The 13513-nt window shown below is 35.7% G+C and overlaps 1 protein-coding gene across 1 annotated transcript in view; it reads left to right on the forward strand.

Annotated features, from left to right (window-relative positions):
- ADAMTS20 (ADAM metallopeptidase with thrombospondin type 1 motif 20) overlaps positions 1-13513 on the forward strand; it is a 97404-nt gene that overhangs the window by 51549 nt on the left and 32342 nt on the right. The window contains exons 16-28 of the mRNA XM_063323122.1: positions 2590-2685; positions 3957-4123; positions 4232-4361; positions 5401-5527; positions 6177-6387; positions 6927-7091; positions 7796-7960; positions 8415-8537; positions 9878-9985; positions 10679-10843; positions 11065-11355; positions 11682-11843; positions 13247-13423. Coding sequence (XP_063179192.1) covers positions 2590-2685; positions 3957-4123; positions 4232-4361; positions 5401-5527; positions 6177-6387; positions 6927-7091; positions 7796-7960; positions 8415-8537; positions 9878-9985; positions 10679-10843; positions 11065-11355; positions 11682-11843; positions 13247-13423 — 2087 coding nt within the window. The remainder of the gene's footprint in view (positions 1-2589; positions 2686-3956; positions 4124-4231; positions 4362-5400; positions 5528-6176; positions 6388-6926; positions 7092-7795; positions 7961-8414; positions 8538-9877; positions 9986-10678; positions 10844-11064; positions 11356-11681; positions 11844-13246; positions 13424-13513) is intronic.

Below are 13513 nucleotides of genomic sequence, written 5' to 3' on the forward strand. Positions count from 1 at the left end.
AGATTCCTAAAGGCTCCTTCATGCCGCTTCACTGGTTGAAAGAGATCACAAGCGAAGTGAAAATGATACCTGGAGAGTTGCCAAATAGGATCTTCATAGAACAAAGGAATCGCTGGTCGAAGGGGAAAGTATGTCCAGTATCCTGGATTTATTTTTTTTTCCTGGCAGAGGGCTTGTGCCAAGCAAAGGTACCAAAAAACTTAAAGGTGGCGTACAGCTACCCTTCCCATACAAATGCACGTGACTTTTCTTGTGTCTGTCATGAGAAGCTGGAAGAAGACACAATCACCCATGAGACTGGATTTCTGAACATGTGGTCAAAACACTGAAGGGAAAGAATGTATTTTTTTTTGATAATTCTGAGTAAAGGACTGACAGCATTTTAGTTTTCCACCACTATGAAAGACCTATTTGCTTATAGGTAGCACATGAATCCTGTATCAAATACATTTGATACAAATGACCGTTACACTGGAACTGCTGTTTAAACAAATTTATCAGCTTTGCATTGTCACAGACTTACTTGCTTCTAACTGTGAAGTTGAAGGAAAAAACACAGCCCATGTTTTGGGAGGAGGAGAAGGTTTGTTTATTATTTTGGTTTTATACCTAGTTGAATCTTTTAAGTTGTGTTTGAATTCTTGGAATTACAGCATATAAAAGATGATACTGAATTATACTAATGGACAGTATGCTAAACATTTGGGATTGTCACTCAGGTGTGCTGAAGTAGGAGTGCAGCAAAGCAAACAAGAGGTTGTAGCCGGCTGATCCCTGAAACTTCGGTGTCCGTGGGAGGTCTGTGACATCCCTAGGGTAACGGGTGAAAACATGGTCTGAGGCAATGTTCTTTTCCAAAAAGTTCTGAGTTAGGATAACAAGAAAAGTATGCCGAAGTCTGTGCACTTGATCTTTTAACTTCACCTGGTCCCCTTCCACACTGACACTAGGCATTTTACTGAGGCAGAATTTGGAATTGGACAACAGCAGCCTGTTGTACGTGCTTGTATTCATACAGCTAAAATGTTGTCATTAAGTGTTTGAACAGTAGTGAAACAATCATCCAGAATTCATTACAACGAAATACTAATTTACTTTGCCTCCCGGTTTAGGAAACGGTAATCTCATTATGTACACATAATTATTATGTTGCCTACTATAATTGCATCAAATTAGAGTATCTGAGGATTTCCTGGAAAATGGTCATTCTGGGTGCCTTAGTACGTGATCTATTCTCCTGTGTATCTTTGACAACATGCTGTGTGCATTTTTTTTATAGTTTCCTCCCATATTTTGTCTTCTGTCATTCTACTAATACAAGGTCTTCAGCGTGTGAGATGAGGGGCTTTTTTGAGTGTGCTTTGGTTTTCTTCCCAATGTGTTGGAAGATTGACCAAACGCTGTGATTTATCCAGAGTGTCCAGCCTGTCAATTTGCAATTGCAGTGCTGCCCCCAGCTGGTAAATGGGATGGACCCGTGGTTAGATTAATTGTTCCTTTAAGTGCATGGCATAGTTTTAATAGATTAAAAGCACTGGGAAGTTAATGAATTATGAAATTGAAAAGGATATTGCCATTTAAATTTTTACCCACTGAGGTGATTCAACTAAGCAAAGTTTAATTGCAGCAACACTATGAAACACGGCACAATAAGTGGAAAAGTTAGCAAAAATTATATTAGTGCTTCAGATTGCATGTTTGTGTTTATTATTTGTTTCCAATGTTTTCCATACTCATATTTTCTTAGACATGAGAATCCTTTTGAATTTGTGATTAGGATCTGTGAGAAACAGCTTTTTTTAATTTTTAAATTATGCTTATGTGCAGCTTGACAGTTCTAAAAAGTGCATCTTGATGCACCTGATTTTGTTCCCTTACAACAAGGCTGCCATAACAGTAGTTGGAGGTATTACAGGACACCATGACTCATTTGTGAAACATTTTTTTTTGAAGGGCATACACTAGGGTAACATTTTTAGTAGCAGAACGTGGATCAAGCATGGCTAGTTTATCTGATGTATCTACCTATGTGTATGGCCTGCAACACTGCAATACTTGAGTATTTAGGACTTGTTCTTTAGAGTGCTGTCATGCAATACTCTTGTGAGACAGAGAAAAGCTAACCCAATTGTATAAAAACAGGGAATGGAGATATTTTATGTTAAGTAACTTATTCACACTTGCATGAAAATTTTGTGGTTAAATTTTGAGGAGCTTCAATGTTTCCTGAGTCCCACTTGATGTCCTTGACTGCTTTCTAGAGCAGTGCTGTTCCGTAGAGACTTTTGTGAGTACATTGAACTCATGTTATTGGTAAAGAATTGAATTCACATTTCTGAACACAGGAATGAATTTTAATGACTTAAGAAAACAGAAGTTCGGTTCAAGTGATTAAAAAACAAAACAGAGAAATTTAGTACGCACGAAGATATTCATATTCCCTTCTTAAAACATGAGGAGGGCATTCAGCAGTGGTTGTCACTGGTGCACTGTAGGATTTTTGTGAATAAAACTAGTTAATCGTATATTCATATTTATTAGTATTTGACTATTTTTGTATATAACTAAACGTGAATAATTACATTGCAGGTTACAATGTTGTAGTAAATATTCCCAAAGGAGCAACAAATATTGATATTCGGCAGCACAGCTACTCAGGGAAACCAGAAGATGACAACTACCTTGGTAAAAGCCTCCTGTGTATAACACTGATGGATAGTTTTTCTGCTCTTGCCAGAGGTCTGCTCTAGGCATATATTGTTAGAAGTCTGATAAAGTCTTTAAAGCAAATATCTAATTATATTGTATCGTCATTTGTCTGAGTCTCTCTGTAGACAGTAGTTTTCAGAAAAATGAGTGAGGTGTTTTTAGGTTTCTAATTGTTAAATGTGTGTGTTCGTTTGTCAGAGACTAGGAATTACAGCACATCGCATCATTTTGTCAGTTTTTGACTTTGTTGTGGCAATGTTAATTAAAACTCCAGAAGTGAACTCAGGAATAATGCAGGTATTTGTGGTTTTAAATCTTGGAAGCATACACTTTGTTTATAAACGAAGCAGTCTGACCTTGAGCAAACTTATCAGTTGTCTCACATTTCTCTGTTTCTGTCATGTCTGAGTATAAAGATCACATTTTGGTAGATTTGCAAGTGTGTGAGAGGAACGAAGAATTCATAAGCGTGTTGTCCCCAAAATCTTTGTTGTTCTAATTAACAGTACTTATATGCCTGAGAGAATATTGGGGCATATTTTCATTCTGTCTCTGCTTCCATTACCATCCTACTCCTCAAACTTCAGAGTTTTCAAAAGGTTTTTCTTGACATCTCTTGCCCTGTTGTTGCACATGCATTTTGCAGGACACAGAAACAATCCTCGTTCCCTGACACTTGCTACCATTTTAAATGTAGTAATGCCTGAGTAGCATGCCTTTACTAAAAATTTTACTCTATTTTTAAATTTAATTTTTAACTTGTTATTCATCTTTATGTTGTAAGTTGTTCATTATATTAAATTATTATTACAAATGCTTAATAATTTAATTTATTCTTACTTTGAAATCTACTTTTAAAAGCCACTTTGCTAAAAGTAGCTCTAGCAAATACAAGAATGTGGGCCGTAGAACAGGCCAGAAATACAGATAATTATTGTTTCCTTCTACAGTAGCCGAACCTAACCAAATTTAGAAGTGATGACTGCAGTCAACCCTTCAGCAGAACAAATATTATTAAAGTTGTGTTGTTAATGCAGAGAAAATCCATGACAACTGCTCTGGTGAAAGTTACTGATGGTTAGCATTGAATTAATGCGTTAGAAACTGTTTGATACAACTTCAAAGTATTACACGTGGACTAAAATAAAGATAAGTGTTGGTGAGAAGATATATTATTAAGAGTTTTTATTGATAGAACCTTTTAATTAAATACGTGCTTTATTTCCAATATTTTATTTTACTTATAGCTTTATCTGATATTCATGGAAATTTTATCTTGAATGGAAATTTTGTTGTAAGCATGTCAAAAAGAGAAATCAATATACAAGGAGCCATTTTTGAGTACAGTGGTTCAAACAATACGATAGAACGAATTAACAGCACTGATAGAATCGAAGAAGAGCTAATCTTACAGGTGCATGTTTACTTTTTTCATAAGTTTGAAAATTTGCTACATGATCATATGTTCATAAAATTATGTTCAAATTCACTGAAAAACAGCTGTCATTTTATCTCAATTAAGGTTTTGTGTGTAGGGAATTTGTACAACCCTGATGTGCGTTATTCATTCAATATCCCAATAGAAGAGAGAAGTGATCTCTTTACGTGGGATCCTTACGGACCCTGGCAAGACTGCAGCAGGATGTGCCGAGGTACTGTCAATTCCTTTGTCACCAGAACTAAAGACCTTATGGCACTTAGGAAGGGACTAGTCTTAAGTACTCAGATTTTCAGATTTTTCACCCCTACTTGTAAGGAAGAAACTCAGCACTCCCAGTAAACTTTAGGTGCACAGAGCCTTTAAGGGCAGAATGACTTCTAATTTGGTTTGCTATTTTTAATATTTATGCAGTGCAATTCTACATTCAAAACTACATTTGTGTTCCTTTCTTTTGTAGCCATAGGAGTGTTTTATTAAAAAAAAAAAAAAAAAAAAAGTTGAATCAAGTCTAATGCATCCTTAGAAAGCAGTGTTGTATATCTACTACTGTGTATTAGGCTTCTGTTATCCTGTTTCCAGGTGGTCACTGATTTCTCTAGGATCTTTCGTATATATTTATTTGTCTTTTTTTGGTTATCTGCTATGTAGGGTGAAGCTATTTAAAGATATTTTTTACAAATTCTTAACTGTTATTCTATATGCCATTCCAGTGTAAAAATGAAAACGCAATATGTATGAAGTGTATATATAAAGTGTATGTACAGAGATTTTTGATAGATGCTCCTATTAGCAGGTACTAGAAATGCCTGTAGATATGTGATGTTGAGTTTCTTTTGGTTTTGTGTCAGGCTGTAGACATGCTTCTGTGCTTCCTTAAAGAAAAGGATCACAACCTCTAAGTTAACATGGTGTTTTGAAAATTTGGAAGTTAGCAAAGGACAGACGTCATGTATACATAGCCTGATGTATAAATGGACTGCTGCACTTTTCCAGTTTTCTGGAAGTTGACATCCTCATGAGACCACTGTAGTACAGCTGGGAGATGGCAGGGGTGACTGGGACAAGGTTGTTCTCCCCCTGGAATGTAGTCAGCCGCACAAAACAGCATGTTTGTACAGAATCTGCTGTATACAAAGATTAGTGTTAATGGAGTATCTCAGTTGAATTCCTTAATGTTGAACGGAATCCATTAGTGTAAAAAGGCACTCTTATTTTAGCCCTTTATTTGCTTTTTTGGGTTACTTTTGAAGGTATTCGAAGAAGAAGAATGACATGCATACGAAAAAGCGATCATGTGGTAGTGTCTGATCAAAGATGTGAACATATACCCACCGTGCCAGATGTCTTTGAGGAGTGTAATACAGAATGTGAATTAAGGTAAAAAGAGGTTCCTAACTGATAGACCTATTGTGGTCTTACGTATTGTTGTTGATAGAGATTGAAACAAAATAATTCACATTGTTTTAACCATCCCCCCACCTCTTTCTACCTCCCTCATCCCTCCCATCTCTCCCTCCTTTCCTCAAATCTGTTGGTATGATGTGTTTATACATTAGGTTTACACCTCTGAATCTAAGTAAGAACTAGCGTACTTATCTAATTTTTATTGGTAAAATATAAATTCTTTTGTTAGGATTGTGAATCTGTTCTATCCTGCCACAAAAACTTGTGTTGCTGGGCAGAATACATATTTCACCAGAATTGTACCCACAACTGGAACTAATTTGAAACAGACTTGAGTTTTTGCACTCCTAGAAAGCCCACATTGAAGTGTTCAGATGGTGAACAGTTAGAATTATAGCTTACGTTTTTCAAAGTCACCTAGGAGATTAAGGCAAAAGATTCCTTAAATTTAAAAAAATGTTTTTAAGCCTATGAATCAAATTCTTTTATATTGCTTTGAAAATTCCAGTCATGAGATATATTTTACAGTTTTATCTGCTTCGTAAAATGCATATCTATACTTACATGGCAATTCCTGGTACATTCTCTGGGTGCTTTATTCACTTATAGTTTATCCTTGTAGGTGGCACAACGTTGGCAAAAGTGACTGCACGTCCAAGTGTGGCCCAGGGTATCGGTCTATAGAGATCCACTGCATGAAGTACTCTATTTCGAAAGGACTCAGTGCTCCAGTGGATGATAAGTACTGCGCTCACCAGCAGAAGCCACCGACCAGAGAGCCCTGCCACGGTGACTGTATGTTAACAAGTTGGCACTACACAGAATGGTCAGAGGTACAAATTCAAAACCTTATAATTGTACCATTATAGTTCTGGTTAGCATTCATATCAAAGTTTTATTTCTATATCAATTTTTTTTGGTGAAGCGTCTAAAAGAAAGTAATGTTTGACAAATGCAGAGTTGCAGGAGGAGCTGATACCAATCTTTATATTTCAGCAACTTCCTCATGTTTTTGTAAGAAACTGTAGATAAATTTTTTGCAGTGTGGTTTTGGAAGTCAGCAGAGAAGATCTGGTGATTAAAGGTGTGGATTTTATTTACAGTCTTAATAATTTAGTTCTGAGAGTATTTTGGAGAAAAGGAATAAGTATAATTTCAGCTTTAATCTTCATTAAAGAGTTTTATCTTGGAACTACTAAGCAAAGTGCCAAATTTATCTCATGTGAACGTATTAGCAGTCTGTGGATTAAATGTAGGATACATTTGTGTAACACAATCATTAATGTCTTTCACTTTTAAGACTGATAATTTATTTTGATGTGGTTTTATCATGTTGCGTTTCCTGTTTCATAATATTGTCTATGCACCGCAGTGTTCCAGGAGCTGTGAAAGAGGTGTCAGAACAAGAGAAGCTTTTTGTATGAACAATTTGGGTCGTCATCTCCCTGACAGAGAATGCCAGGAACTTCCAAGAGTTGTAACGCAGAGTTGCAATGAATTCTTATGTCCAAGCTGGTCTGTTAGTGAGTGGAGCGAGGTAATGAGCCATGTGAAACTTAAGACGCCTTTGGTCCTGGTTATGGATGTTAAAATAAGCTGCTTTAAGTGTTTGGTTATTTTGTTCTGGCTGTTACAGGGCACATGATAATAAAAATTCTGAAGTCCTAGGGTTTGGCTGATACACATCCCAGATGTACAGATGGCACAAGAACTCCTGAAAAATACACCTTTATTTTTCTCTGAAATTTTGTTACATTAAAAGGAGGTAGTAAAGCTACTTGAAGTAAACTTACCTACAGTAATATGCATACCTTCCTTTTTTATGAAGCAATGAGGACCATCCAGCCAACTGAAGAAAAGAATTATATCCATTTTATTGTAGATTATATGGGTATAAAAGAATCATGCATAGCTTAAACATTTTCCTGTGAAAGCTGTGATGTGTGCACTCATATTTTAAATAAGTATTCTTTATTATAATGGAAATAAATGATCTGTATATCGTTCTCATATTTTTGTAGCTTTAGAAACTTAATAGTGATTTCTTTGTATTAGCATTTGGGTTGGTGTTTACAGGAAATAGAGAGTTCATAAAAGAACTAGTTTTGTTGGACTACTTACATTCACGGAATATTTTTTTTATTTATGTGATCTTTAAAATCCAACAGATGACTAAAAGAAAGTGAAGCCATTAATGCAGATTCATGTCTTTACAAACTGTTGACTCTAATAATTTTACAGTGTCCTGTGACATGTGGCAAAGGAATGAAGCATCGTCAAGTATGGTGCCAACTTAATGATGAACAACTGAGAGATGATTTCTGTAATCCAAATGATAGACCAGAATCAGTAACACCGTGTGAGCTTCATGAATGTGCATCTTGGCAAGTAGGGCCTTGGGGATCAGTGAGTACATAAGGATTCCTGGCTTCTTATTGTCTACTTCAGACTATGAGTGATCACAAAACAATAGCTTTTAAACATTTTAATTGGATCTTAAGCAGTTACTTCAGTTGAATTGATTCACATTTTTGTTTGCTCCTGTTGACTATCTAACCTGTAATTTAGGAACACATGCATATAAGTTAAATGCCCAAAATAGTCATTGACCCTGGGCCTTAATATCAAAGATGCTTTAACACATGAATGTGCACAAGGACTGTTCAGCTATAGCCAAAATATTGGTGTGTTATGGAGACTGTTTGAGCACCATATGGTCTGCCACGAAGAAAGTTAAGACCATCCCAGTAGTCATTCCTGTTCATTCTAGAAAGAGTTTTAAAATAGAAAATGTAATTTAAAATTAAATTTGATTATAAAAAGCACTATTTCAAGTGTGTGAAATTATTGACTTTAACAGTGTACTGTAACGTGTGGACGCGGATACCAGATGCGTGCAGTCAAATGTGTTACTGGGACTTACAGAGTTATTTTGGATGACGACAGGGAATGTAATGCTGCTACTCGTCCTAGAGACAACCAAGTAAGTTTAAAAATACCTTCCAGTTAATTGTACTTTTTAGTTAAAAGCATCTAAATATAAGTGTTGCCTACTGAATCTTTGAAGGAAATTTCAGGAAAAATGAGTTCTAAAATGAGGAAAAAAAATACTAAAACTATCTGCTTTTTTCCTGAACTTCAAATTCGGCCTAGAGAATTAAGTAAAATACGAGCACTTTGGAGATTGGAGATTTGAAAATTTAGTATATGATTGAAGGGGTCCAAAGGCCTTTGATTATTTGGAGGGGAGAGGAGGGAAGCTCCAACATGTGGAATATTATAAGGAGACTGCTTGCCATGATCCTTAATAATAGCACCTAACTGGCTTGGTGTTCTCTAAAATTCTGCTTGTGTATAGTTCTTAAAAGAACAATATGGTTACTTGAAGGAAACTTCAGTTGTTGGAATAATACTAATTCAAAACCATGTAGCCATGAATTATGATTCAATATGGTATTAATACGTTTTTTTACCTTTTCTTCTTGTCTCAGTTTACTTACTTCATCACTTCCCTTGGTTTAAATCTATCATTTTTGAGGAGAAATGTTTTCAATACAGTCAGTGGGTTTACCTTTAACTAAAAGCAATTGGTGTCTTAGGTGCTATGTATTAATATGTTGATCTGGCCAGCAGATCGATACATCTCATTTATATCCAGCTAAGCTGGTAACCACATAACTCCTTGAGGAGATACTCTGCTCCTTGTCTCAAGGAGAAGAGGATGGAAAAAAAAGGATTCTGTGGTCCAGAATAAACCAGTCACAAGTTACCACCCCTCTGATGGCTTCTCGAATAAGATTTCAAAATATGAAGGCCAAGTAATTGGTGTAAATTTATTTCCACTTAGATGTGAAAACACTGAGTATGCTTTGTATTTTGAATCGTGGTGCCTGTTTGGCTGTTGACTGAAACTGGGCAGTTTTGTGTTCTCAGTAGCTGAAGGTGTAAAGGACGGGATGGCACAGCCACTGTCCTCACTCAGTTCTGTACTGCACGTGGCTGTGAAACAGGACACCGTAATGTCTATGCCCCTTGTCTCCAGCAAGTTGCCCAACACCGTTCTTTCTCAGAGCGCAAATATTATTAGTTATTATGAATACTGCTTTAACATCAAGTAAATTTTCTTTGCCTCTCTATTTGAAACAAAACAATTTAAAGAAAAGCCTTTGAATAATGGCAGGGAAAAGTTAGAAGATGGTATTTACTTGTTACTTAATGCTGGCTTATTGTAATGGTAGCATCTTTGTCTGTGGGAGCCATTTGCTTTACATTTGGCTATTCCAAATGCGTATTTTGAAAGCATTCTTTTTCTCACCCCCACAGGAATGTGAATTGCCCTCTTGTCCAGAAAATACAAAATTATGGACTACGTCGCTTCCCCTAGTTCATGTGGGGAAGGTGACCCAATGGAGATATGGATCATGGACCCCAGTACGTACTGTAATAGCGGTCACATCTTGCAGAACAGTCCTTCATTCCTTCACCTATTTTTCCATAAAGCTTGCATTAATATATTTTTCAGACTGAAATCTGCTTGGGATAAATTTTAAAGGAATTCTGATTGTTTTTATAAGAATCTGTTTCTTAAGAAGGAGAGAGACGCTCCCAGCAAATTCTGTGTGCTTTGAATCTAGCCAGGGAAAATAAGGGGGGGAAAAAACCCAGGATTCTAGGAGCTGGGCTTCTGAGCAAAATAGTTTTCGTATGATTGAGGGTGTGGAAGGAAGTGGTTTTTTTTTTTTAAAAATAATTGATCAGTTTCTGAGTATGGAGAACATCTTTCATTCTAAAATATTATTCAAATCTTTTAAGTGAATAGCAATATTAAACAATCTGGGTCTTTAAAAGTCTAATTTTACATAATTGTAAAATCAGCACTATAAAAAGTGGTTACGGCCATGCCGTTCAGTTCCAAGCCAATGGGAATTCTTAAGGCCTAATCTGTCCATGAATATTTCACTTTTCTTCCTGAATGCATGGCTCTATCAGTGTGAGATGGAAATCTGGCTCTCAGTGTTTAAATCTGAAGTCAAGCTGGTACTAAGCTACTTTAGTATTTTAGATGCTTGCATGATCTTATTTTGGTCTCCTAAAGTGCGATGAGCTTGGATTGTTCTCTGACAGTGCTCTGCATCCTGTGGGAAGGGTGATCGTGCTCGCTATGTGAGTTGTAGAGATGCTCATGGAGGAATAGCAGATGAATCTTTCTGTGCTCATTTACCGCGACCAGCTGAAATTTCAAGCTGCTTTAGCCCATGTGGAGAGTGGCAAGTTGGAAATTGGTCCCCCGTGAGTATTAATTGAATTAATTTTTTTAAATGTGTTTATTTAGATTATTGACCAAAGTCTCTGGTTAGAAATTGTGACTTCATATTCTGTGCAAGTGTCATTGAAATTGCATCCCTTGAAAAAACAAAGTGTACGTTTCTTATTGTCAAAAGTAAATATAAATGTCTTTGGTTATTAATTATCAATGTTCTGTCACAAATGTTGGGTTAATTTTTGGTCAGTGCACAGTTACGTGTGATAGTGGAATAGTAACAAGACAAGTTATCTGTGTCAACTATCATCAACAAATCAACGAGAATTACTGTGATCCTGAAGGCCGACCTTCCAAAGAACAAGAATGTAACATGCCACCATGTCCACCAGTTTATCATCATATTCCGAAAACACACGACCACCCGAGCCATTTTCCAGAAATAGGTTACCTTCCAATACACCATCCACAAGACAATATAAACCAGTGGAACCGTCCCTCTGTGGGAGGATATCAATGGAGAACTGGACCCTGGGGAGCAGTAAGAAAAATTTTTTTAATATATTATTTTTTTTCTCTCATGTGTGTTAACATTTCTAGAAATATTATTGCTGTACAGATTTGGTCAAAAGAGAAGAAAATGTTTTTTTTTTCAAAAAATACCATTATTATGAATAATAAATTTAAAAATGTATTTTTTATGCATTTTCAATTTTAAAATACTTATACATAGTAGTAATTTTTATTTTAAAATTTCAGTTTTGAAAGTTAACATTAAAAAATCATAAATTTAAGTTGTTTTAACCAACATATTTTACATTTTCCTGATTATGCAATGGTTATACATATGTTTACATGTTTTGGCAGTGCTCTAGTACTTGTGCAGGTGGATTTCACCGTCGAGTTGTAGTATGTCAAGATGAGGAAGGAAGAAGTGCTAGTTATTGTGATGAGGCAACAAAACCTCCAGAGTCAAGACACTGTGATTCTGGACCCTGCCCACGATGGAACTATGGGAACTGGGGAGAAGTAAGATCATTTCACTTTCAAAAGGAAACATTATTCACCACATAAGCTTAGAAATAGTAACTATTTGACTGTGAATGGAACTGAACACCAATTTTTAAATTATTTAAACGGAATATGTTTCACCTGTTTAGATAAACCTTGTTCTTTGGTGAAATCCAGAACTGTAGTGTAAATATACATCTAAAAGAAGTAAGTATTGTGTGAGGCTAAGGATGTACAACATAATTGAGCACAAGAAGCTATAAAGAAACTTCATTACATCAAATTTCATAGATACTGACTAGAATAACAGCAAGTAGTATTGTCTATTGGCTTGTAGTTACTAATTAGAAATACAAAGACAGGATCATGCATCTAAAAGGTGTGCCTAGGTTAGAATGTGTTGATGAAACTTTATACATTACTGGACAAAGAAGGGCTTCTCCATGCCATGTAATGTCATATCTTGACCACCCATTCTTGCTCAGACACGACAGGACTTACAGCTGGTTAGTTTGGCATTCATTCCAATCTAACCTCTTGTGGTTCCCGCCCTCTCTTCTTGTTCTTGATACGTCAATATCTGGAGTTATGAAAAGAAGAAAAATTTTTTGAGTGACTTCTTCCATTTTTCTTTTTTTCCCCCTCATTTTGGCCAGATCTAGCTGTTCAGTTCTAAAGGCCAGTCTGAGCATCATGTTTTTTCTGTCCATAGCTGCAGGCTTGGGATCCAGTTAATGCAGATGCTGCAGATTTTGTCTAATTTAGAATCCTCTAAAATACAGTAAAAGAGCTGTAAACTATTGCAATATGCTAATTTTTGATCAGGTAGATTTTAATAGCTCATTAGAAATGAGAATTAGTATTTTTGTCTGATATTGCAGGATTACAGGAAAACTGAAACCCAGAAAACACATCCTTTAAGTATTATTTTACACTTAGTCTGTATATGTTAGACTATGAGAAATCGTGCCCAGTGTCTGAGTTTCCTCTTTTTTGTCAGGAAAAACTTGGTTTAGGACCAATTTCCACCTTTTTCCCCTGTCAAAGAGAGATATGTATGCATATTTATTCTCACAAATGGTTACTTCTCCTTGATAGAGTAGATCCTTTGTAACGGAGACTTTTTGTGATAAACTATAAAAATCCTGTTTGGTAAATGTTTTCGTGAGAGAATTATTTTTTCATTATATGAGATTAGACTGTAAATCCTTGTTCTTTAATTGAGTGCCCAGGGAATATGAAAATAGATGTAAATAATAAATATAATAATAAAAATTTTTTTATAATAATAAATAATAGTATATTATTATTATTATAAAAACAGTAAATAATAAAATGTACTGATTATTGCTGTATATTTTTGGTTTAATGGTATGTCATGACTCTCAACAAAAATCTGCATATAAAATTCTGTATTTCAGTGTACTCAAACTTGTGGAGACGGAATAAAGACAAGACTAGTGATTTGTCAGCTTCCTACTGGCCAAATGTTGGGTGATCAAAACTGTGAAATTCTAGACAAGCCACCTAATATGGCACAATGTAATGTGCATTCTTGCCCTGGTGATGTTTCATGGCATCGGGGACCGTGGAAATCGGTACGATAGCATTCACTAATATTTTCTGCTTGCTTGTTCTTTCTGTCGCTCTATTTCTCCTTGCCTTTTAAAAATTATATAATTTTATTT

This window comes from Chroicocephalus ridibundus, chromosome 1 (genome assembly GCF_963924245.1).
Source record: "Chroicocephalus ridibundus chromosome 1, bChrRid1.1, whole genome shotgun sequence".
Classification (NCBI taxonomy): Eukaryota; Metazoa; Chordata; class Aves; order Charadriiformes; family Laridae; genus Chroicocephalus; species Chroicocephalus ridibundus.